The 25,256-nt window shown below is 38.0% G+C and overlaps 1 protein-coding gene across 7 annotated transcripts in view; it reads right to left on the bottom strand.

Moving 5' to 3' along the window:
• The window catches only part of LOC123499559 (WD repeat and FYVE domain-containing protein 3-like), a 53,357-nt gene that overhangs the window by 24,873 nt on the left and 3,228 nt on the right, over window positions 1-25,256 (bottom strand). For 3 of the 7 annotated variants that reach the window (XM_045247678.1, XM_045247682.1, XM_045247679.1), the window contains exons 2-35: window positions 24,893-25,114; window positions 24,365-24,438; window positions 23,712-23,883; window positions 23,426-23,599; window positions 22,954-23,146; window positions 22,600-22,786; window positions 22,244-22,410; window positions 21,691-21,893; window positions 19,689-19,837; window positions 18,968-19,089; window positions 18,626-18,787; window positions 18,096-18,211; window positions 17,400-17,639; window positions 16,704-16,912; window positions 16,271-16,409; window positions 15,848-16,042; window positions 15,322-15,494; window positions 14,906-15,049; window positions 14,212-14,378; window positions 13,630-13,857; window positions 12,986-13,390; window positions 12,294-12,442; window positions 12,031-12,214; window positions 11,658-11,741; window positions 11,178-11,362; window positions 10,491-10,594; window positions 9,899-10,171; window positions 9,386-9,577; window positions 8,849-9,066; window positions 8,419-8,600; window positions 7,981-8,129; window positions 3,640-3,675; window positions 797-989; window positions 137-301 (exon numbers count right to left, since the gene is read on the bottom strand). In XM_045247678.1, coding sequence (XP_045103613.1) covers window positions 137-301; window positions 797-989; window positions 3,640-3,675; window positions 7,981-8,129; window positions 8,419-8,600; window positions 8,849-9,066; window positions 9,386-9,577; window positions 9,899-10,171; window positions 10,491-10,594; window positions 11,178-11,362; window positions 11,658-11,741; window positions 12,031-12,214; window positions 12,294-12,442; window positions 12,986-13,390; window positions 13,630-13,857; window positions 14,212-14,378; window positions 14,906-15,049; window positions 15,322-15,494; window positions 15,848-16,042; window positions 16,271-16,409; window positions 16,704-16,912; window positions 17,400-17,639; window positions 18,096-18,211; window positions 18,626-18,787; window positions 18,968-19,089; window positions 19,689-19,837; window positions 21,691-21,893; window positions 22,244-22,410; window positions 22,600-22,786; window positions 22,954-23,146; window positions 23,426-23,599; window positions 23,712-23,883; window positions 24,365-24,438; window positions 24,893-25,108 — 5,949 coding nt within the window. In that variant the 5' untranslated portion in view covers window positions 25,109-25,114. Of the gene's footprint in view, window positions 1-136; window positions 302-796; window positions 990-3,639; window positions 3,676-7,980; window positions 8,130-8,418; window positions 8,613-8,848; window positions 9,067-9,385; window positions 9,578-9,898; window positions 10,172-10,490; window positions 10,595-11,177; window positions 11,363-11,657; window positions 11,742-12,030; window positions 12,215-12,293; window positions 12,443-12,985; window positions 13,391-13,629; window positions 13,858-14,211; window positions 14,379-14,905; window positions 15,050-15,321; window positions 15,495-15,847; window positions 16,043-16,270; window positions 16,410-16,703; window positions 16,913-17,399; window positions 17,640-18,095; window positions 18,212-18,625; window positions 18,788-18,967; window positions 19,090-19,688; window positions 19,838-21,690; window positions 21,894-22,243; window positions 22,411-22,599; window positions 22,787-22,953; window positions 23,147-23,425; window positions 23,600-23,711; window positions 23,884-24,364; window positions 24,439-24,892; window positions 25,115-25,256 lie in introns of all 7 variants that reach the window. The other 4 variants (XM_045247681.1, XM_045247677.1, XM_045247676.1 and 1 more) reach the window with 2 other exon arrangements.

Here is a 25,256-nt window from a genome sequence, read left to right on the forward strand (position 1 = left end):
ATTAATGTTCAAACTTTGCTGGTAAATAGACATCTATGATGCAGGAACATTTTAAGCACAGTTTTGCATTTCAACCCATCAGGTGTTGCATATCTATCCCCTTAACCATTCACTCTCTGTTGACACACAACATTACCTCCAGCAGCAGGTCAATGGTGTGTGGAGTCTTGCTTGCTGGTGGCAAAGACAGGGAGTCCACTACCAAATTCTTCAGGAAGTCCACCACCTGCTGCTTGGCTGGATGGTTGGTGAGTGCTCCATCATTTTCTCCATGTACCATTACCACATCACCCCCCACAAGCTGTAGATACATCACATTAAATTGTATACATCAACAAATTAGAGAGGGAAAAAAAAATTTTGACACTATTGTACTACTACTACTACTACTACTACTACTATTAACATGTGTTGAAGGAAGTAGAGGATGAATCATACATCATACTCTTATACTTGTGACCTGATGTACTTTATTTGTCATCTTGAACTGTGATAAACTTGAGATCAGACTGTTTGAATTATTATCATGAGAGGAATTCCATGACACTGCAAATCAAATTCATCAACTTTACCATTGAAAGATTTTTTTTTTAGCACTGAATATGATTTAATATCTCAGTTATCCTAACAGAAAAGCAGGAAAAAATGTTATGCAGGTTATGCTTTTAAAATGTACTTCCCTGTACCATCAGAGAATTGAATTTCTTTTTGTTTGTAGATCTATTAACAAAACAGAACCGAACAAGTGATTTTCTTTCAAATAATAAAACTATCCCGCCAAGGAGCCACGTCCTACCTTCTCATCGTCTGGAGAGGTGAGACTCTGAGGTTCTGAGGAGGTGGCATAGGGAAAGAGAGTGGATGCAAGGGCTGCCAGCACATCTCCAGAGAGAAATACTGGGAGGAAGTCACCATTTTGTTGGTATAAGAACCGAAGAAACTGGATGAGTGTTATTGGATAGCTTTGCAACCAGTCTGGGAGTTCCTTTCTGTGGCGCAATGAGAAGCAAAACACAAAGGAATAAAGAAGTTAGACATTTTCTTTATATATGAAATAGCAATCATCAAAACTTGGATTGTAATCCAAAGAACATCCAGATATTAAAATTAGCACAAGTTAATTTTTTTCATTCAAAACCACAACATAATGAAATTAAAGATATGTTGTTTTCAGAGAAATAACTTAAATCAAATATGCATATATATAAATATATACATGTAAACAAAAAAAATAAATAAACAAATAAAAATTAACAAAACCAAAGGACATGCAACATCAGTGATGTGGAACTGAACTCCATACAAATTTCAAAGTACAAAATGCCAGTTCAAAAAAATTTTCTCTTTGATCACATATACAGTATAGTACGATTATGAGGTAAGAGTGAGTTCATATCTCTCATTTCATGGTCATTGCCTACAAACTATAAGTATACCCTCATATTGGACTGACAGCATAACATATAACATAACATAACATAAATAATAGGATAACAAAGGGCCACCAGGGCCCATCTAGGTTATCCTGTATCAGTCGCACAGCGACCTCGTCATCAGTACTTAAAGATACACTTACAAGTACACAATACATTATATACTAATTCTAAATATTTGGCCCATTAACAGGGCTAAGTCCTGCAGCGAATTCCTCTACAATCTATGATCCCCATACATGGGGATCATGTCTTGTTTAACTATAGTAAATTTCTTATAAAAACTATCATGCAGCGCTATACATAATTATAAATCTAATAAATTTAAGTGCTTATCTAATCTGTTTTTAAACATTGTCAAACTAGTGCTATTTACAACCGTCTCTGGCAATGCATTCCAGAAGTCTACCACCCTATGACTAAAGAAATATTTTCTTATATCTAACCTGCAGCCTTGCTTTCTAATCTTCCTGCCATGATTTCTAGTCCTACTTCCCTCCTCTAAGGTAAAGAAAGATCTCACATCTATGTAGTTTGTATCTGAGAACATTTTAAATAACTCTATCATATCCCTCTTATACATCTCCTCTCAAATGAAAACATGTTTAATTCCTTTAATCTATCTCTATACTCCAGGCGCTTTAATGCTGGTATCATCCTAGTTGCTCTTCTCTGAACTGCTTCTAACATGTTGATATCCTGCCTATAGTGGGGTGACCAGGCCTGTATGCAATACTCTAAATGGGGCCTAACATAGGAATTATATAAGCTACGCACCACTTCCTTACTTTTATAACTAACATTTCTATTTATAAAACCCAGGATCCTATTTGCCCTATTTCTTGCTTCTAAACATTGCTTTGAAAATTTCATAGTCCTGTCTATCACTACTCCTAAATCCTTTCCTTCCTCTACTGCCTCTAGCCAACATCCCTCCATCTCATAGTTAAAGTTTGTGTTGTCTTTACCTAAATGCATAACCTGACACTTTTTAGAATTAAACTCCATCTGCCACCTGTCTGCCCATGCTATCAGCCTGTCCAGGTCTCGTTGTATTCTGTAATTGTCCTTTTCACCCTGTACTGCACATGCTATCTTAGTATCATCTGCAAACTTTGATACTTTGCTACTAATTCCTATATCTAAATCGTTAATGTACACCAAGAAAAGAAGAGGTCCTAGCACTGATCCTTGGGGTACCCCACTAACCACTTCCTTCCACTCAGACATTGCCCCATTTAATACTACTCTCTGTTTCCTATCAGAAAGCCATTCACTAATCCAATCAACTAACCTACCCCCTATCCCATGTAGTCTCAATTTGTACACTAGCCTCCTATGTGGTACCTTATCAAACGCCTTGCTAAAATCTAGATATATAACATCTATGCTATTTCCATCATCTAACTCCTTGGTAATATATTCTAAGATATCGAGCAAATTTGTAAGACAGGACCTCCCTGATCTAAAGCCATTGAAATTTTACTTTTTTCCATCTGCTCCTTCCAGCAAATTTTGTCTAGCAACATTTTTCTCATGTGACTCTAACCACAGAGATGAACTTTCAGAATCATACAATAATGACAAGAGCCAAATTACACACACATAACAATTCAGTGACAACAGCTGACTGCTATTACTAGCATAAAAGTCCTTATTTCAGAGGGGTGACCATAAATATTTCCATGACAGACTGCTCTCCTGGTAATAACATAAGGTATCTTAATACCTATTGGTCATTAACTGTGACATTTACATTATCAAGATCAAATTCAGATCTCTGAAGCATCATCATTTCAATTCTGCTTAGCATCATTATCTCCATCTCTCTGACTAACTATCAGGAAGCATGAAATGACAAGTCTAACTCTAAAGAACTTTGAGCTTTTGACCTTCGTGAAGGTGCACAGACCACTGCAAGACGAAGTTGTCAGAGGGCAGTGACTGTGGCGTGTAACCCACCCACCCCAAGATGGGAGTTGTCAGAGGACAGTGACTGTGATGTGAAACCCATCTTAAGATGGAGCTGTCAGAGGACAGTGATTGTGACATGTGACTAAGAATGTACAAAAGTAAACATAATTCAGAATTTTCAAGCTAATAATAGATGGACTCACTCCTTCCTACAAGATGATGCTGAAGTGAAGCCTCCCAACTTTATTTAGAGTTCCACATCACTGAAAAATTACAACACAACAGTACCTACATGGATAAGGACCGTTTGCATGGTCTGCAGTACTTTCTGTTAAGGAAACAAAGGAAAACTTAAAAATACAAAAAAAGAAGAAAGAAAAATATGTATACATTCTATATGAATTATAAAATACTTTTCTCTTCATGAAAATGTTCCCAAAACCAGCCAATATCAGCTTACACCAGGCAATCCATTAATCCAGCACTCTGAAGCTATTTGTACACAAATGGGTGGCAACTACTAACAAGCTACAAGAAGGCAGAAGCAAAAGCAAATATGAAAACAGTGCATACCTAAATACAGTACAAATATTAAGCACTGCATCACAACTGATATGCTGCATATCAAGCTCAAATTATAGAGTACAGTGGTATCTTGAGCTGTGGGTTTGATTTATTTCAGGTCACATCTAACTTAAAAAAAGAGTTCATAACTAAACCAGATTTCCATGGGAAACAAAAATCATTAATCCATTCTGCACCACAAAAAAAAGTTAACAAAATAAATTTACCTATTCAATGCAGAATGAAAAAAATTCAAACAAATAACAATGATACATTATATAAAAGACACATAGTAGGAGGAGGTAGTAGACACCTACCGAAACAATAACTTACTCCCAGTGAGATCTAATAGCACTAGTTCAGGGGGTGCTGTGAACCTTCCATTAAAGCTAGTTGTGATCTCGCTGAATGTTTCCCTTTGTGTCTCACAACTCAAGGGGGTAGTCACAGCCTACCCTCTAATGACAACGCTCCTTCTTCACACAAAACTACATGCACTTACCACACATACACCCTTCACTCCAAATCAAAATTTATAAGAAAAAATGGGACCCGAAATAAACAACGCCTCGGAGTCCCCTCTGGGAGGGACCAAAATGTCCCCAGGTCGGACACCTCTCCTGTTGATGACCCCAAATGCCTTGACACCTCCCTCAACTTTTTTTACAATAACTTCTGCAACATTCATGGTCTTAGATCTAATTTTCAATCTGTGGAACACCACCTCTCCTCTACTAAACCTCATCTTCTTTTCCTCACTGAAACACAGCTGTCTGAGGCAACTGACAGTAGCCCTTCTCTGTTCCCTCCTACTTTCTCTATTCTCATTTTCATTCCAAAGCTGGATGTTGCGTCTATGTACGCAACGACTTAACTTGCTCTCGTGCCCACGCTCTTGAGTCTTCCGAATTTTCCACCATCTGGCTACGACTTAACAGTCACTCTCAAACTAAATTCATCTGTGCTGTTTATCTCTCCCTAACTCTTCTGACTATAGTAATTTCTTCGACTACTTAACTTCTAAAGAGCACATTCTGTCCCTCTTCCCTTTCGCTGGGATTTCCATTCTTGGAGATTTCAATGTTCACCACCAGCTTTGGCTTTCCTCTCCCTTCACTGACCACCCTGGTGAACTAGTCTTCAACTTTGCTATCCTCCATGACCTAGAGCAACTGGTGCAACACCCTACTCGTATTCCTGACCGTCTAGGAGGCACGCCCAACATTCTTGATCTCTTCCTCACCTCTAACCCTTCTGCTTATGCTGTCACCCTTTCATCTCCGTTGGGCTCCTCCGATCACAATCTCATTTCTGTATCTTGTCCTATTTCTCCAATCCCTCCGCAGGATCCCCCAAAGTGAAGGTGCCTCTGGCGTTTTGCCTCTGCCAGTTGGAGGGAGCTGAGGAGGTATTATGCTGATTTTCCCTCTGTTATGCTGAACGCATAACAGAGGTGTTAGTGTCTGGCATGGAGGTGTACATTCCTCATTCTTTTTCTCAACCTAAACCTTCTAAACCTTGGTTTAACTCAGCCTGTTCTCGTGCTATACATGATAGAGAGGTTGCCCACAAAAGGTACTTGAGCCTTCCATCTCCTGAATCTCATGCACTTTATATCTCTGCCCGGAATCATGCCAAGTCTGTTCTTCAACTTGCCAAACACTTTCATAAATAGGAAATGTCAAAATCTTTCAAACTCAAACTCTCCTCGTGACTTCTGGCATCTAGCCAAAAACATCTCAAATAACTTCACTTCTTCATCTTTCCTCCTTTATTTCATCCTGATGGCACCACTGCCATCTCTTCTGTCTCTAAAGCTGAACTCTTTTCTCAAACCTTTGCTCACAACTCCACCTTGGACGATTCTGGGCTTGTCCCTCCCTCTCCTCCTCCCTCTGACTATTTCATGTCTACAATCAAAATTATTCGTAATAATGTTTTCCATGTCCTTGCTGGCCTAAACCCTCGGAAGGCTTATGGATCTGATGGGGTCCCTCCTATTGTTCTCAAAAACTGTGCTTCCATGCTTGCACCTTGCCTGGCCAAACTCTTCCAACTTTGTCTATCGACTTCTACCTTTCCTTCCTACTGGAAGTTCGCCTACATTCAGCCTGTTCCTAAAAAGGGTGACCATTCTAACCTCTCAAACTACCGTCCTATAGCTTTAATCTCTTGCTTGTCTAAAGTTTTTGAATCTATCCTGAATAGGTAGATTCTCAAACATCTGTCACTTCACAATCTTCTGTCTGATCGCCAGTATGGCTTCTGTCAAGGTCGCTCTTTTTAACTTTCTTTTTTTTGCCCTTGGTTGGCCCTCTTCCCTACATTAGAAAAAAAAAAAAATGATTACACAGTGCTGACTGAGAGTGATGGAAAGCAAGCAAACCTAACTCCTAATTTTCCTTATCATATTTTTCAGTATCCATAATACAATGTGCAGTTTCAGTGTCATCACTGCTTCATCAAAATGCCATTTGATATTACTGTTAGTTATCATCATTGTTATTATCATTACTAAAGAAACCATAAGCAACACTGCATTAGAGCAATGCAGTTAAACTAAACCTCTTAATCTTCAACCAGAAATAGATCATAGCCAGGTACTTATATGCTGAGGAAGTTTTTATGAGTTTTAACTTGTAATGTAAGTTTAGTTCAAATTAAACAAATTACAATAGAAGCATGAAGACTTCAATGGAGCATTTCATTGTACTATTTGTTAACCATACTGCAAATAATTCATAGTCAGGGACACTTGCACCACAAGTTACCACTGTATCAGAGAAACCTTTGATGCTCTGAGGAGACTTTAGCAGATGCTCACAACAAGAATAACACCAAAGGTTGCAACACACCCATAGGCTGCTAGGATATCCACTCATGCACAGAACACCATCCCCAAGCTTTCTCAACAACAGCCACGATATCCCACTAATAGGTAACAATTCCTAAACTTAAGTTACTCACAAGAAAGCTTTCTGATTGATCTTCAACAAAACTGCCATAGGTCTCTATGGAAAAAAAATGGTTATGAAAAAAAAGAAAGAAAGAAAAGAAAAATAAGCATATTCCTCACTTACTTGAATCAACCAATGCAGATCTAGTTAAACATGGCAGTTCCAGCATTTCTAGTCCAATGAAGTACAAGCTTCTTCATGTAATTTGCAAAACACTTACCATTTAGAAATACTATTTTCTATTACAATTATATAAATAAAAATACTAGGCATGGAAGAAGTATGAAGTGCACCTAAGGTGTACAAATTCTCCATAACAACTTCCATGGATTATTCTATTTTTCTATTCACTATGCAGATTTTTCACTTTGTCAATAACCAAACCCAAGGATAGATATTTGTTCTGTGATGTTGTTACTGAGGTACACATTTATGTGCAAGTTATCTATCAAATCCCTTACTTTCTTTATTTTTCCTCAAAATCTCATCCTGTATCTTCCTTGGTACACAAGTGGCTGACAAATGAATGGCTCTTGCAAAAATACACTACATTTAAATCAACTAATCAAAAAAGCCATCTATGTTAGAGCAAAATAATAACCATAAAGGCACATAAGCTAATGCCAGGATGTGCATGCATGAGATTCAATGCAGAGCTACCATTCATCATGCAATGGTCTAAAAACAAATCTGAATGATAAATCATATTGCATAAATAATATCAAATGTTTCACAAAAAACAATACACTTTCAAAACTTCTCTGATATTTATTCAATGGGCCTCACAAACCTAAGTTTATAAAGAAAGTTACATATATATATTCTGTATTCTACATAAATGTGTAATTTTGATTTATGAATACTTTCAAGATGCAACAACTACAAAACCTAGACACTTACATTTATCTTTATTCATATAGTGGACTAATAGATCAGTCAGCAGAAAGAAAATGGAAAGATTTCATGGGAAAGAAAATCCCTGCATAGAAAAAAGAAGACCCTCAAGATATAATAAATAGACAATAAATTGAAAGAAAAATAGTTCAAGATAGACAAGGATAAAAATGTCAACTTGTAAAAGGGAAGAGAAGACTTATCAAAATAGTACTGACCCTTTATCCTCCTGGTTGAGCATTGCACGAACCATGGTCAGGATGGCAATGGCTGCCTCAGGACACAGGGACACACGGCCAGAGATGGTGGTGGCACACTGGCTGGCAGGTACCCCAAATACAAAGGTCCAAATAGAATCAAGGTCCAGCTGAAATAGAAGCAAATAAATTTTTTAATAAATGTCTCTACATTAATTGCTTGCCACTTGTGGATGTCACGTTTTCTACAAACATCAGTGGAAGTGAAAGTTGATATGACAACATACTCTCAAAGCAGCAGTTAATCTATTCTGCAAACCAAAAATAAGAAATAGAAAATGTAACTTTTTCACAGCCTTAAAATGACAACAATTCTTCCGAAAATCAAATCAGGCACACATAAAGAAACTGAGACTCAAAAAAACAGTTTTGTTAACACATTAGTACACAAGTGCTTACCTTGGTGTTGTTCTGTACATTCTTCACAGGTTGGCCCAACAGAAGCGCTAGCAAAAGGAAGTACACTTGTGGAATGTGGATGTGGTGTGGCACCAACCATGTCAACACCTGGAAGCCTGGCACATGCCACGCCTCCTCACGGATCTCACTTAGTGAGCGCACCACTGAACCCACCGAGTAGCCTGCGGAGAGAACTACAAACTGACATCAAAGCAGGAAACCTATAACAAATAGAGTGTTACTGAGAATGTTATGGAAATATAATTAGTAAATAGTTCTTTACTTCTTGTGACATTCACTTTTACTTAGATGATGTTGAAAAATGACTAGTATTAGTGAAATATACAGTATAATGCATATCATATTACTCACATACAACTAGAACCATTGTAAAAGTTTTAACAAAAACATATTTGCTTTACATACTTACCCAACACTTGACCAAACTTGTTACTGGTAACCTGCTGGGCATCTGTCATCCAGCCACCATTGTGTGTAGCATCTCGAAACTTCTGTAGGATAGTAGCGTTGGACAGCAGTGCCACTAACATCCTTAAGGCAATTAGCACGGTTGTTGGGTGCAGGTGACCCTGAGCAAACAGCAGCACCCAGTCCAGCCCCAACACCTTCACAACCTCCTCACAGAACCTGACCAGAGAGAGATATAAGGATTTTTTTTTCTCTCTCTCTCTCTATTATAAAAGAAGGGGCATTGGCCAAGGACAGCAAATTCATAAGGAAAGGAAAGGCTCACAGAGATGACATTCTCTAAATGTGACCAATAAAATTGATAAGGCAAAAGATCTTTATAATTATTGTTATTGTAGGAGGAGGTGTGAGGAAAACACAGGTGTAGGAATGCCTACACCTGTGTTTTCCTCAAATATTCTCCAATCTGTCTAAATGTCTGCACATTATTGTTATTATTATTGTCATTATTATTGCTATTATTATCATAAAATCTTACCCAAGGTGAATTGTGTTCTTGTTGGAATTATAAAGGAGAGTATGGATAATCTCCAGACACTTATTTCTAAGGAGAACATTCCTCACTGACAGACTGGAGGTGTCACTGATGTCTTCACCAAGCTCCTTGAGTTCAATGTGTTTTTCTGAGATACTAACAATAGGGAGCGTTGACACAATGAACTGACCAAAGCTGTCAGGAAAGAAAAAAAAGTTAACACAAACATCAGGTCATCAATTTAGGAAATATTTTATCACATGGTCAAATCTAATCACTGAGACTGTTCTACATTTAAGACACTGATGACATAAGTAAAAGAAACATCAGATATATTCAAATTTTTCTACACATATTACCATTCATATTTTATAACAAAAAAAAAACTAATCCTGAAGTCAATCTATTTCTTTAACCTACCAGCTATTTTCCTTGTGTGTGGTAATTATAGGAAAATAATGCAGATCGGAAAGATATTTCTAGTAAATAGATTGAGAGGAATCAAGATGAGCTCACCAGAGGAGGTCCTGAGGACGAGGGTTGTTGGCCAGCAGGGTGGTGAGCAGAGTAAAGATCACTGCTGTAGTCTGGGAGGAGAGGGTAGGAACATTGTTGGTGCTTGCAAGGGCAATATTTGTGGCTGGATTATTGTGGTTGTTATTGCCACTATAAGAAGAAGATGCATTGGAAGTAGACGAAGAATTGTTGGATGGAGAGGTGGAAGTGATTTCCTTTCCCTGAGACTGTTCCCACAACAGGTGAAGCAAACGCTGCACCAGATTTAAAAACCTGAAGAGGAATTAAAATTGCATCACTAACTCTCTACAACTACAAGTATTTCCATTTTTCATATCATTAATTTTAAAATTTTCCATTGGAGAGAGAGAGAGAGAGAGAGAGAGAGAGAGAGAGAGAGAGAGAGAGAGAGAGAGAGAGAGAGAGAGAGAGAGAGAGAGAGAGAGAGAGAGAGAGAGAGAGAATTTCCATCACATCACATTCCTACAACAGAATTATCATAACCAATAAGCTACAGTCACCTGTTTGACTGCAATATGAAAAGAGTGTTCATGATAGAAAAAAAAAAAGCAGTACAATGTCTGCAGCTCACCTCATCTTCCGCACATTGTTGTGTCTTTCCCCAGACTCCCGGGCAAGCTCCAGAAGGTGCTCCATTAAGGTGCGGCACAGCTCTCCAGGGGCATCACACCATACCTATGTCACACACATCTTAATGACCAACAGCATGAGACCTAGACTAGACCTGCTATTAAGGAATCAAAATCTAGTGATGTCAAAATGGAATGTCACTGGAATAAGAGTGGTCATGCTGTAGCACAACTTAAAGAGTAAATGAGAAAAAGGTGACATTAAAGAAGCCAGGATATCCACAGCAACAGTTCCTTCATAAATTTGATCAGCAGGTGAAGGAAAGCAGAAAAGTTGGCCTGCAGCCATCAAGGTGTCACCAGTGTCACCTTGAAACCTTTTCCTCCCTGACTGCCATTTGTGCCATCCGAAAGAGTGTATAGGTGCAATTCATCAACATGTACAATTTACAATTTGAAATAAGTGCCAATAATGGTAAATAAACTTACTAAAACAAAACAGTTTTGGTTTGAAAGTACAAATTTTTTTTTATTTCACTGCAACCTTATTACAGCTTGGTAAGCCATAACAAACTCTTTATCTGTATACATCCTTCTGGATTACCTCAAATAATAAGTATGGTTATCAAATGCCTTTATTATATTTGCATTTATTATTTTTTCCTATAGGAGGAACGTAGAGCACTCACCTCTAAGTCACACAAAAGGTCATTGAAGGCTGGAGTATTGGGTATGGCAGTGGACTCTCGAGCCTCTCCTGAGCCAGCCAAGCTCATACATAGATGTAGGATGTGAGAGTTGAGAAGAGACTTTTTCTTTCGTAATAGTAGAGCAAGAGCTAGATATCCAAGGCTTTGATTCATTTCAAGTTGTGCTGAAATAAAAAGTAAACTCTTATATCTTTTTATCTTTCCAATATGTAAGTAATTAGTAACTCCATGAGCACACATCTGCTCTCTCTGACAGCTTGGAGACAAGTGAGGCAGGTATACTGCTCATAGCAGCTGCCTTAACTCTATTTAGCCACCACATACTTTTGTCATAAATGATTCACCCCAAAGAACAATTCTTTCCAGTAGCCCATAGTGTGGCATTATTTTGGTGAGTGATTTTTCCCTGGCTCATGCACAAGGCTCATCTGTTTGCCTAGAAGCAAAATGATGTCTCACCTGTCTTACTGGTCTTGATTACACATGAAAGTGCCTTGACTGAAGCATACAGAGACTCCACATCTTTTGACATAGCAACCAAACCTGGAAGTAAAAGAACATGAAGGACATCATAAACAAACAGAGCAAAACATATTACAAAATAGACCAGAATATATTACACAGTTGTCAAATTTATATAATAACAGTTTCTCTGAAAAAAGAAAAAGAAATCACAGCTATCATACTTGTAAAAGCACTGGGAATATAACACAGTGGGGTACTAAATGTTAGATAAAATTTCCAAAATGATACAGAATAAAGCTGTAAAATTAGAAGACTTTGATAGCAAGACTTCTTCCAATATTCAACAAAAGACTTAAATTATACTCACCCAACAAGACTGAACAGCCTCCAACAGTGTCCAACATGACAGCTACTGGACGGGGACAGAACACTCGCACTCCAAGGTAGCCAATCACTACACCACCAAGGGACCGTGATGGACCGCTCAGGTGGCCGGCCGAGTTATGCAGCACACGGATGGGGGTGGCATTCTCATGGGAGGACATACCAAGCTGTTGGTAAATGGTCAGGTTAGATAAGACAATTTATTGGTCGCAAACCAAACAAGGACATAAAATAAAGTTTACAAACCTGCTTTGCTACTGCCTTGTTGTCTACTTTGGAATACATTTTTCTGATCTTGTTTAGGGTGAGGTGAGATATAGCTGTGGCATTCATACCAAATATAACCTTTTCTTCAGGTACAACTGCAACAGTTTGTTGATTCACACCATCTGCACCTGGAAAATAAAATGAGGAGCTGTCAGTTAAGGTAAATAGCAGGAAAGAGGTCTCACTCTCCAGCAAAGTAAAATCTGTTATAAGTTTCCAGAATTTGATTCAGAACTTGCATTGTCTGAAACAATTTTTTAAATAAATTCTAAAAACATAAGAAAAATTATTCCTCTAATAATGGTGAGTGAACTGGATAGATTTTGTAATCATTAGGTAGCAAAAAAAGATTAGATAAATGTATGGTAAAAAAGGTAGATATGTTTCATGTGAAGACTACAATGTATAAATCTAATGACTTCTTGCAGCTTCCTTATTTTCACATGTCCTTGTGTTCTTACAAGAGACAGAAACTAAATTCCCTGTCTCACACACACAAACACAGGTAGTACAATAATTTCCTGCACTACAATAATTTTCTGCCAAAAGAATAACTTATAAACATTTATGGACATGTATACCAATTTGCCAAATGCAGAGTGGTGGTTCACAGATAGATAGAGTTTGTGGTGAATGTAAAATAACAACCAAGAACTCTTTCCACCACCTACCAGGAAACTGTGCTGCTGCCTGCAGACTGCCAGTGTAATGGGGCCCAAGCTGGAACAACTGGTTCACCACCTGTGGTTGCAAAACTTCTTCAAGCAGATGGCAGCAGCCCTGCTTCCACACCAGCCTGGAGTGCCTCCTGTAGGCTGGGGGAGTGCCAATGTAGGCATACACAGATGAGGCAATTGTGAGGTTGGCTGCTCCACCTCCAGGGTTCTGAAGAATGTAGTGTAGTTTCTTCTGGGTGACCACTTGACCATCAATATATATGCTGAGAGAGGAATTCTTAAGCACAGATCGGCTGAGAGAAATGGTGAGGTGGTGCCACTGGCCCTCAGTTAGAAGAACCGGACACCATGTACGGCAACCAAAGTCTCCAACCACCTCAGGCTCCCAGTCTTTTACCCCTGTAACACCACAAAGCTTATATTAAGACTTTGCATTCATGGTGGTTCAAATACACATGTAGGGCTGTAAGTAGGTGTCAGTTACATATGTACATTCATGCAGGTAAGTACTGAATAACAATTTCCAATAAATTGTATTAGTAATATAATAATTCACATACATGTAGTGGTGTTAGGGTGTGGCAACTCCACAGCTAATCATAAGATAAGAAAGGAAAAGTCCTAACATAATGATTTACCTTGACCAGGCTGGGGAAAATCAGTTTCATGAGTAGAAACAATGAGCGCCTTGTCTCGTGCTGAGATGACAACCGCCAAGCACACCAGGTGGTGGTCACGCCCTGGCACGTGGCGCACCAGCGTTAGGAGGCGCACACAGTGGGGATCTGTTCTCGGGTCACTGTACTTTTCCACACACACCCATGTGCTGAATGTCAGTCCAGTTTGAGGTGGAAAGATTCGATCTCCTAAGAGAAGTGAAAAACACACCATCTAACTTTGACCAGCATACAGACAAAATTAGAATAGATAGTGAAAAAGCATAAGGAAACACATGGGACACACTCTGAAGGATATTAAGGTTAAAGTTCAAAGAGTAAGCCACCTTTTGTCATTTGGTCTAAAGTTGGATATTTAATAACAGACCTTGTACACATGCAGTGCTGTTCATGAGGGTGGTTTAAGGATATTCTCCAACAAACATTGATGGGTTACTGCATGCAATTACAAGCTTGAGAAAGAGACAAGTGGACAATAATGTGTGGTAATGTTCTGTGACCAGTGGTGTATTTCAACATATCAAGACTGATCACATCACTCACCAGTCCCAATGCCTCCGATCACATTGGGTTCAGTAGAGGACAGAGCAGAACCCACCACCGACCCTCCCCCAGCACTCTGAGGAGCAATGGAAGGCAGGAAGAGGCACCCAAACCCCTCCGCACTCATGTCAAACTCCACAAAGGATGGATACACAAGAGTGCCAACCCTGCAAAATTATAAAGGACCAGAAGCATACACTTCAATTTTCTTCCTAGGCCATATTGGTTTCTCCCTCACTGGCTCTCTCTTAATGTCACTTGCAGGTCAGAGGTGCAATACACATCACTAACAACTGTCCAACATCACAGAAGTGAAAGTATCATCTTATAATGATACTGTCACTTTGAGCCATCTTAAGCTTACCCTTAAATGTCAATTACAGCCCAGGGGCAAAATATACAGTAGTAGCTATTGCCCTCACCACAGTAGTGAAAGTACTTTTACAATTTACCATTGTCTCTTTTACCTATGATAACACTCTAATATAACATTTTAAATTCCTAAAAATGTCAAAATATGGAGAAAATATTATGTCTTAATGCCTTGAGCTGTGGTATATCTAATAAATTAGATGATCCCATTCCCAAAGCTTCTTGTGATTTATAGAAGCACAGGAGAACTCACACTATAATGAAATGAGTTATTGATTAACTAGATAGTAAAATCTTACTAAAAATATTTTATAACACCTACCTAAAGTCTCTGGGAGTAGTCATGGACACAAGTGTTTTGATGCGAGTGAGAGGCACCGGCCCATTGTAGGTGGACTGGCCACTGGCTGTGTCCACTTCATCCAGGCTCAGGCAATTCAGTGGGTTACCAAGTCTCAGGAATATTCTGGATAAATAAGAATGAACACAAATAATTTAGAATGCTTTTCCATGCAGAAATTGTCACCATAAGATGGATAGATTAACATAGCATTGTGATCAATAAACAATCAAATAACAAGAAATTACCAGCAGCTCTATCCATTCTTACAAATGACATGATAGACACTGATTTGAGCTACACACACTGACTGTATAATAGAAATAAATGGCAGTTCTTGCTGTCTTTTTATAAGAACCATACACATGTTCCTGAGGAGAAAATTTAGGCTGGACTACCTGAGATCCTTGGGGTGGATTGCTTGGGCAGCAAGTCTTTCAAAGATGTACTGAAGTGGGGGGTGGAGGGGATGCTTCTCATTCACAAGGGCCTGAGAGCACTTGGAGAGAAGGTCACCAGCTAGACCCACCTCACACATCAGTTGCTGGTTATGCTCTGTTCTCACCAGTGACTGTAAAAATATAACACACTCTTCAATTCATAATTCCAAGGAATTGCAGTGTGTTGATAATCTGGAAAGTATGATTTGAAATAAAAGGATACCTAGCCTAGCAGCAGCCAGCTCCATTTCTATCATATACATGTTCTTAGTGGATGAAAGGAATATATTAAAAGTCTAGTGTTTTGGCATCCATTGATTTTATCTACCTTTACCAACTTTATATGAACTTTGTTTTGTTGTGAAGGATTTTTCCATGGTTATCTTTTTATAATAAAACTATTGAAATAATAATATCATAATCTTTATCAAGCTGGTGTCCTTCACAAGTGGCTGCCACAAACCCAAGCCGAGGGAAGCAGTACCTTGATGAGATGGCCAGTGTAGAGTTGGAGGAGGCAGGCAAGCCTTGGGTGTGTGGTATGCTGGATGGATGGCAGCAGGTGCAGCATGCTGGTGATAACCCCAGCATGTACAATGACTGGCTCAGTTGGTGCTGGCCCAAGATTCAGGCCACCCACTGGACGCTTGTTGCTTGGAGAAATATCCATTACTTTGTTCTGCCATTCACACAATAAGCATTAGTGTGAACACACAACAAGTAAAACAGTCATTATTGCCATCTAAACTGTTGTATTTGCCACATCAAAGAAGCAAGTCTTTTCCTAAACTAAACTTGTAAAATCTTTACAATTCTTGATTGCATCTCTGAGTATTCACAACATGAATGTTTGTAGGTGAGGGATTGTCTATTGCATATATGAACTGCTAGCAAGAAGAGCACTCACATCCTTCCCTGTGATGCCAACATCTGGAGGACTGAAGGTTGGAGGTGAGGCCTTATCAAAAGCATCCAAGGCCATGTGGTACATCAGCTGTAAGATCTGCACCACCCGCACTAGTGACAGAGGTATCTCCACTGGGGGCCTGTTAAGGTGAGAAACCTCATAAACTTTCAACTCTATCTTTGACTTAGACTTGCATTATTGTGATAATTCTTTGTCGATTTTCACATTTTTTTAATCAAGGCATTCATAATCTATAATTCTACATGTGAGCAAAAGAATACCCAATCCATTAAGAAACTGATTTAGCAGTGAAACAACTTTTCTTGAAAGAGTCACTAAAGAGACCTGGAACACCAGATTTACCAAAGACAACTGCACCATAACAAAGAGCTGAAGAGTATGAAAACCCAACAATTCAGTTTCAAATACTTACATGTATTCTAAAATGGGTGTGGTGAATATGGTGTGAAAAGTGTTCAGATCTATACCATCAGAGAGAGAATTGGAAGGGAACTTTCTTTCCCCTGGCAATCCTGTGCTAGAGGGTGACAATAATACCCCCTCTCCAGGTTCTTGCAACTGAGTTTCGTCCTGAAAGCAGCCAAGCAGCCGCAGAGTATCACAGAAACTTGTGTAGCAGATCTGAAGAGAAGATGCAAAATAAGCATGAGCAGGATAATTCTTAATAAACTTCCCTCTCTGTATCTTAAATTTCCTCTCACATTTACACTCTCTTCTTCTATAATTTCCTCTCAATACTGCATTATGCTCAGCTTTGAAGGAGAGAAACACTGAAAAATGAGAGGTAAATATAAAGGTGACATGTTCTCCATGAAAGAGGTATTGAACCAGCATCAGGAAACCCAAGTTAGTACAAGCCCAACATGTTGCCAGTCAAGAAAACATGATCACCATGGTAGATTTCAGTCAACCTTAATATGTGCCATCATAACATTTGCTTGTATTCTGCCATGTTTTCTCCATCTACACTTCCAATCCTCCTTTTGCTTCACAAACCTTCTCTTTCGTTTCCTCATGTTCATACAAAGTAAATCCATAATGATTAAATCCTCAGCTAGATTTTAAGTTTGGCAGAAAATAATAAAGAGAAAAGGACACCAAAACTCACTTCTTGATGGAAGAACTTGGCATTAGCAGGTTCATAACGCATGGCTGTGGTGAATGTGTTGAAAACATTGAGCAGGAGAGTGAGGATAAGGCGACTGGGCACCGAGGTCCAGGCTGGAGGCACCACATCCCCCAGACTGCCTTCCAGGCCCACCAGGGCACTCATCACATACAGGAACCCACCCACCTTGCGAAACACTGTCCTTGTCCGGTGAGACTCTTTCAGACAAACAAGCAGAGACTGCAAACACAAAAATATAAACTATTAAACTTCAGTGAAATGACACAATAGTGCTTGCTTTACCAGTAGGAATACAACAATAGTGCTCATTAAGTACTAAGGAGAAGAATAGACACAAACCCAATGTAAGGTGATACTAAAAGAGTAAGGGTTCAAAACACCCTATATATTTTCCTATATATTCATCTGGTTCTGTCTCTCTTAATCTAAATTTGTCCAGTTTTTCCTTTAGTTGTCATAACAGCTATGTTAATGGAATGGAAGGAGTGATGGAGATAAATCAATAAGCGTCAGATGTCAGCAACACTATTTTTACATGATGAAACTCAGATTTCTAATTGTGAAATATTTTGCAGTAAAAAATAACAAATAAATTTAAAAAATCACGGTTTAATATTTGGTGTCCTACTTAACAAAAGAGTATCCTTATGTCCTATGTCCAAACAGTGTCATTACCTTGAGAATATCGATCTTGAGTTGCAGCTCTGTGGGGGGTGCAGAGTGAAGCAGACCAAGCAGAGAGCCCATGTCATCATCACTCCCACTTGCCAACACAAGCTGTTGCATCACTCCTACAAGACACACACCAATCAATACCAGTTCAAACCTGGCTAAGCAAAATGAAAGCTGATACATCTTCTATCATCATTATATATAATAAGCCCCATGATATCTAGTATTAAAATAAAATTTTAAAAAATCAAAGAAAAAATTACATCCTTAGAAATAAACTATTCATATATTAAGACATCTTATCATACAAAAAAAGTAAATATATATTCTCATAATAAATTCTAAAGTTCAATAAAACTGAAGTAAACATTAATTTCTTCATTTTTCTCTTTATACTTCTATAATTAACAAACTTCTAGGTTATCATGAACTTTTCCCTTGACAATGAATGATATTGACACTTTCTAAACTTGATGCACCTCTTGGCTGCTTATGTTCTGCTCTACACACAAACACAGACTGTGACCACTCACCGAGAGCCTGTGAACGACACTCCAGGAAAGGGACAAGAGCAACAGCACACTTGGCGCCTCCAGATTCTCTAAAAACAGCAGCATTTTGGCTATTGCCTGAGAGGAGGTAGGTGAGGGCCTCAACCACCAGGAAGCCCAGCTGTTCCTCACTACCTTCTTTGACTGTCATCGAACAAAAGTAAAGTTAAACCCTTATTATAAAAAACCACAATGAAATTAATGACTTTCACATTTATATTTTCCAACTTGTACATTTTTCATCAGGACTCTAATTCCCACTCTACTTTTCAGTCCTGTAATATTAATGAAGTAATTATAACTTTGAATACACGAGAAGCTTACCTTCACTTGCAGCAACTTGTTGCGGTTTAGACTTGAGCAGTTCATGATACCTGCTTAGGCAAGTGACTAACACCTCCAGCAGACCCACCTCTCTGAATACATCCTTGAATACTGAGTTATATCTGCAATACCGAAACAAAGCCTTCACTCACCTATTAATGCCTACACAACACAATCCTTTCAATATTAGGCACATGGGAGATTCAGAATGAAAAAAAAATAATAACAAAGTTATTCAAATACAAAAACAGTGCAATGTTAGTCTGTCAGGATGTATACAACTTTCTAAACCAAAGATCCAGAATACATTTAAATAAAACCATTCTTTTTTTTTTTTATCTTTCCTGGAAGCATTATTTGATCCACAGACCAGAAGATACAGGTTGCAATGCAATTATCAGCATTGCAGCTTTGCCTAATGTAAAGCTATAAAAAAATGAAGCCATTAACTCAACCTACATTATAGAGCACAAGAAGTAACTATTACACTATAAATGCACAATACTAAATAAAAATGTACTGCAACAGCACCAAAGCAGTTGATTGAAGCGAAAAATAAGAGAACACCTACTTGTTTAAGTAACATTCTTAATGATTACTTCATGAATGATTTCAAGATCATTTTAGGAAAATAAGATACTTTTTTCTCAACATCACACATGTACTGCATGCACACAAATTGTCAATTTGTGTCTACTTCAAAAGACAACTTTTGACTCACTTCAGAATGGTTAGAAGTGTGTTGATGCAAATAATGGAGCATGACAGGCTGTGGTGTGCCTTCAGCAGAATTGACAGAGTGATGAGTTCCTTGCATGGTACAAATTTTAGCTGGAACACCACAAACTCCAACAGTTGAAAGTACTTCTCCTGAAAGATAAATCATCAATGAAGACTTCTCGTATTATTGCTATCCTTTTTGAATTGCACAGGCCACACATACATAATCATTTTCACCATGATTTTTCTTCCTCTTATCAAATATATCATGGATACTCATTAGTTGCCAGTTACAACTGTTGAATATACATAGTCTATACTGAGAAATACTGGACAAGATTTTTAGCCAGGTGCTTATTGAGAATTATGGAGAAACAATATGTTAATTCTGCAACAGAAGCACTCAGAGCAAGGTGCCTGTGATGCATAAGTATACTGCAATCATGTTAACAAAAATTAATATTTCCTTCATAAAATTTCATACAAGGAGTTAGTGTCAACCGAGGAAAATTGGACCATCCAACGAACCGGTACAATTCAGACCGCCTCATTCTTATTTACAATAAATTCATATATAAATTTCTTTTTGAAGTTTTGAGCATTTCACGATAGAAAGTAACTATTTTCACATTTCTTGTGCAGGTTTGATAAAAAAAAATCGATACAGGAAAGAAATTACAATTATATGACTGAAAGCACTGAATCGTAGCCAAAAAAAAGTGCAGCAAAGTTTGTTTACCAAATCAGCGGTTTCGGCGAACTTTGTTGTGGCGGTCAGACGCAGCTAACTATCCTCTTCCAAATTGATGATTATAGAGTGTTTTACCTCTACTTTAACATGATTTCATCAGCAATACTTTATATAGCTTCGTTTTCTCACAATTAACGCTCACTTTTTGGTTCAATTTACCCCGGTAAGGAAAATGCGGCGGGGAAATCGAACCGGTAGTTTTAGTGCAATTGTTTATATTTTGAGATTATACATTAATATTTTGTCCTGTGCCATCTTTGGCTTATAAAGGGGATTGCTTAGACTCATTATATACCCAATAATGATTATTAGGATAATTAGGGTAATTTAGGAAATTTTTAATGAAGACTATAAGCCTATAAAGGCCTTCAAAAAGCTAGGAATTGTCCGCTCACACTCTCTCTACAGGCTAGCGAGCGATAGCGAGCTCAATAATCTATAGAAAAATTAATGTGGAAACCAATGAGCAGTATTATTATACAAAAAATCAGCTCCCTGTTGCTCGCTAGCCTGCAGAGTGGGAAGGAAAATTAACATGACCAGTCTTTTGACACCCTCAGCCTATACCCTGTTTTTACTCAGTTGATCCTCTTTCATCTGCTAGGAGTGCCCATTAGTAATATATATGCATATAATCTGCTTATTATATGCTTATGTATCACTTCATAGGAACCTTATAAAAGTACCTTTCACATTCTGAATAAATAATCTTCTTACTGAATACAATAACTTCAAGTGTTACACCAAAATATTGGCTAAAGTAGTCAAGTAAATGAGTAGGCTATGTAGTTTACACTGTTTCTTGCCATTGATTTTGTTATTTTGAATGTGCAAGGCTCAATGTTTATGAAATAAAACTTTTTATTTCTTTTAAGGAATTATATCCATTTTTATATATATATATTTTTTGCATTTATAAAGGGTGGTTCAAATTACCCCATGGGTGGTTCAGTTTATCCCAGTGGGGGGTTCACATTACCCCATTTTTTTTATAACTGTGAACCACACTTATTACTTCAAAGCTGAAGAATCTGCTATGAATTATTTATTTATTTATTTTTTTTTTTTTTAGTGATTTAAAAGCAATAACTTGCTTATGTTTTCATAAAATTTTTGTAAGTTTATCTTAATAAATGTGGGAACAGTATCAAAATTTGTCAAAACCTGGTCCAAATTACCCCGGTCGACACTAGTTATCAATGAGTATAAACAAATAAAAAAAAAAAAAAAAAAAAAAGGAACAGCAGCATACCTGAATTTCTTTAGGTTTGCTATGAATCTTCTCAGCAAAGTTTGACAGTGTGTGCTGGGACTCAAGAATGAAGTAATTGGCCACATCAGACTGATACACAGCTGAGATGGCATCCAGGATAACGGAGCACAGGTTGCTTGTGGTGCCTCGCAGGAACACTAACTGCAGTACACTGAATGCCTGTACATTTCTTACACTAGCTCCTGCAATACACAAACTTTGTTATAACATGATGAATTTCACTATTCTTTATTCATGTAACCAGAACTAAGTTCCAAGCATACAATTATGTGGCAAGAAATTATTCATTAAAGAGAGAGATGTATATCTACAATAACTTGTTCACTAAAATGACAATGTGCCATAATGAAATATTATGACAATCATAATCATAACAAAACTTACTCAATATGATTCACTCACCACAAAAGTTATAAAATAAATGACAGAAGCATCCAAAGTGTCATGTGACCCAGCACTTTTGTTGCAGTATACTGGTGCTGCTTTATTTACTTACAACTTTGAGGGGCTATTCCAACAAGTAGTGACTGACCTCTGCCAGAAGGGATGGGGAGGGAGAAGCCAGGGATGTGGAAGAGGGAACCCACTGAGGCAGATGATGGTTTCAGTTCCAAGTAGCCACAGTAGGAGAGTGAGGACACAAGCAGTACTAAGTTTCTGAGCGCTTCTCGGCTTTCATCTGATTTGTCTGCTTCCAATCTGTGGGAAAAATGGCACATGCACAGATGTAATGGCTTCCAAGGCATAACTATTTCAATGTTCAATTCATTCAACATATCATATAATGCACATTTGGAGAATGAAACAACCTTTGATCACCTACTGACTAGAAACTTTGTAAGACATTTCTTATGTAAAGGCAAAAAAGAACAACCATTAATCAATTACCTCAGGAGAAATTCAGTAAGAAAGGCATAGCCCTGTGATGATCTGAAGTCATCCAAAAGAGTTTGGGAAACTTCAGAAGAATCCTTCAAGAAGCAGAACACTGTTACAAACATCTCCACAATTTCTAGAGGGGAGAGATCCTGACCCCTTTCCATGTTCTCCACACAAAGTGCCACACAGCCCTTATCTATAAAAACAGAAAAATAAGGATATTATATGTTTCTACTTCAAATCCTTAGGAATCCAAAACTTTAATTTACCCTGATACAAAATTCTAGCTTTCTTATAAAATTCCCCAATTCTAATTCAATATTTATCCATCTACACTGCACACCTTCAATGACAGCAACTCACTATGAATATAGCTGACTACAGGCTGGGAAAGACCATGTCTGGAGAGGGTCATCAATACTTCAGCTGCACTTTTCCTCCAGAGTGCATTATGTTGTGGACACCATGAAGTAATGGCAGAGAACAGCAGTGTTAGATCATCCTTCCTAGCAAGTTCCTCTGCTGGAGCAGTGTGAGAGCACAGCTTCACCAGTACCTGACCAGAGAAGAATAACTCTGAGATTACCCTAAGGTGAATGAAATATCATTACAGGTTCACAATCTTATACCCAAATTCCTGAAAACACAATCTTATACCCAAATTCCTGAAAACAGAGATAAAGTTATTGTAACATCTTTCAATTAGGGTAAATCTACTGCTGCTCTACATATTTACTACTTATATATTTACTTATATTTATTTAGCTTAGGGAAGATTGAGAAATCAATGATAATGACTAATACTTTGAGAATGATATACTTGGTACATACTAACCTGAACAAAAACTTTCTGAAGAAAAATTCTTCTTTCACCTGCAGAAAATTCTGCAGCTTCCTTGTCAGTCTGAAGAGTAGTGGCATCTGCTGAGGGACTCTCATATTCAGGCAAATCAAAAAATAGATACAGACACTTGACTAATGTTGAAGGAAGAGAGGCAGCTGTCATTACCTGAAAGAAAGATACTCATCAACACTGGAGTTCAGTGCAAATCATAATCTGGAACACATACTTTATCAACTCATTAGATGCAATGCAAGAAGAGGAAGTGAAAACCATTCACCTCTATGAGTTGTGGAGGTCCTGCTGCTAACAGGTTGAGGGTTGAAAGAAGCATCCAACCATTGCTACTTTCTTCACAACTGTCAATCTCCAGAAACCTAACAATGGCACATGATGCTGCCTCAGTGGACTGGTTGGAGGCCCGACGCTTGATCTCTGTCACGATTAGCTTACTGGAAGGAGAATGTCACATATTTACGGCTACAAATTAATCACGTTTGAAGCAAAATTTTCATTCATCATATATAGAACCATTACAAACCAGGGATTTGAAATTCAAAGCAAAAAGGAACACAATTCTGAGTGAGGTACAAGCACCCACTCCATCAACAAAACGTTTTCCTCCGATAGTGTGGTGACCTTCAATTAAAAACTTGATATATCCTCAAATTGATAGCCTTGAAATACAACTCAGCAAGGTAACTGTGCAACACAGTCCTATGGAAGGTGAATGCAGTAATCACTCCAGTAAGGCAAAAATTAAGGAAGGCAAAACTAAAAGCATATCTAACAACATGATTGTGGAGAACAACAGTGCCAGTTCTCTCATTAATAAATGATGGTCAATTACATAAATGGCATTAAAATAGATACATTAAACAATAATCACATTACATATGATGCCAACATTCAGCGTAATCCTCTCTTCCTTACCTTACATGCTGCGTAAACATGATCACTTCACTAAATTTTTCTTGTAGGTCAGATGCTGGGCTGGCACCAAAAACCTGTAAAATCATTCTATTGTAGGACAAAAAAAAAAAAAAAAATATGATTGACTACTTTCTACAAGACTTAAAAAACTGAAGATTACATGTCAAATTTGGATATATATATATATATATATATATATATATATATATATATATATATATATATATATATATATATATATACACATATTACAGTTGCAGCCAGAGTTGGGAGGCTACTCAACCCTTGTAAACAGTGATTAACCCCTTAAGTACCGGGACACAATGGAAATATCATTGCATCTGAAGACTGGTAAAAAGTGGTTACAAAAGAAGTAATTTACAATCACTGGCTTGTCAGGAATTTTTAGATTAACAACCAGTAATTTAATTAATTTAGTTTTACCATGTCACTATTTAATAATATATGTAGCACAGCCAATAAAGCTGAGAAGTTTAACTCAAAACATGACAGAAGATGGGTAGGTACCTTGCAGAAGAGTGGCAGCATGTTGTACAGCTTGTCCTCCTTCTCTGCCTCTGAAAGCGGGTGTGGTGGTATGGAGTACTCACTGAACAGCTTCTTGAGGTGCATGAGGCCCAGAGCGAGGTGCTGCTGGGCCGCTGGGGGGTTGGCGGGATCCAGGCCTTCCAACACCCCCCCCACCCGGGAGCCCGAACCCCACCATTTGCGCATCACATTCATCCTCTTCTGTTAGAAAATGTTTCATTCATAAAACAAATACAATCACAGCATCATAGCATTCTCCTATCATTCTTTAATGGCATTCAAAATATTCATTTCTAAACCACGTTCACAAACTAACAAATATTTCTAAGATCAGACATTGGTC

This window comes from Portunus trituberculatus, chromosome 50 (genome assembly GCF_017591435.1).
Source record: "Portunus trituberculatus isolate SZX2019 chromosome 50, ASM1759143v1, whole genome shotgun sequence".
In the NCBI taxonomy this organism is placed as follows: domain Eukaryota; kingdom Metazoa; phylum Arthropoda; class Malacostraca; order Decapoda; family Portunidae; genus Portunus; species Portunus trituberculatus.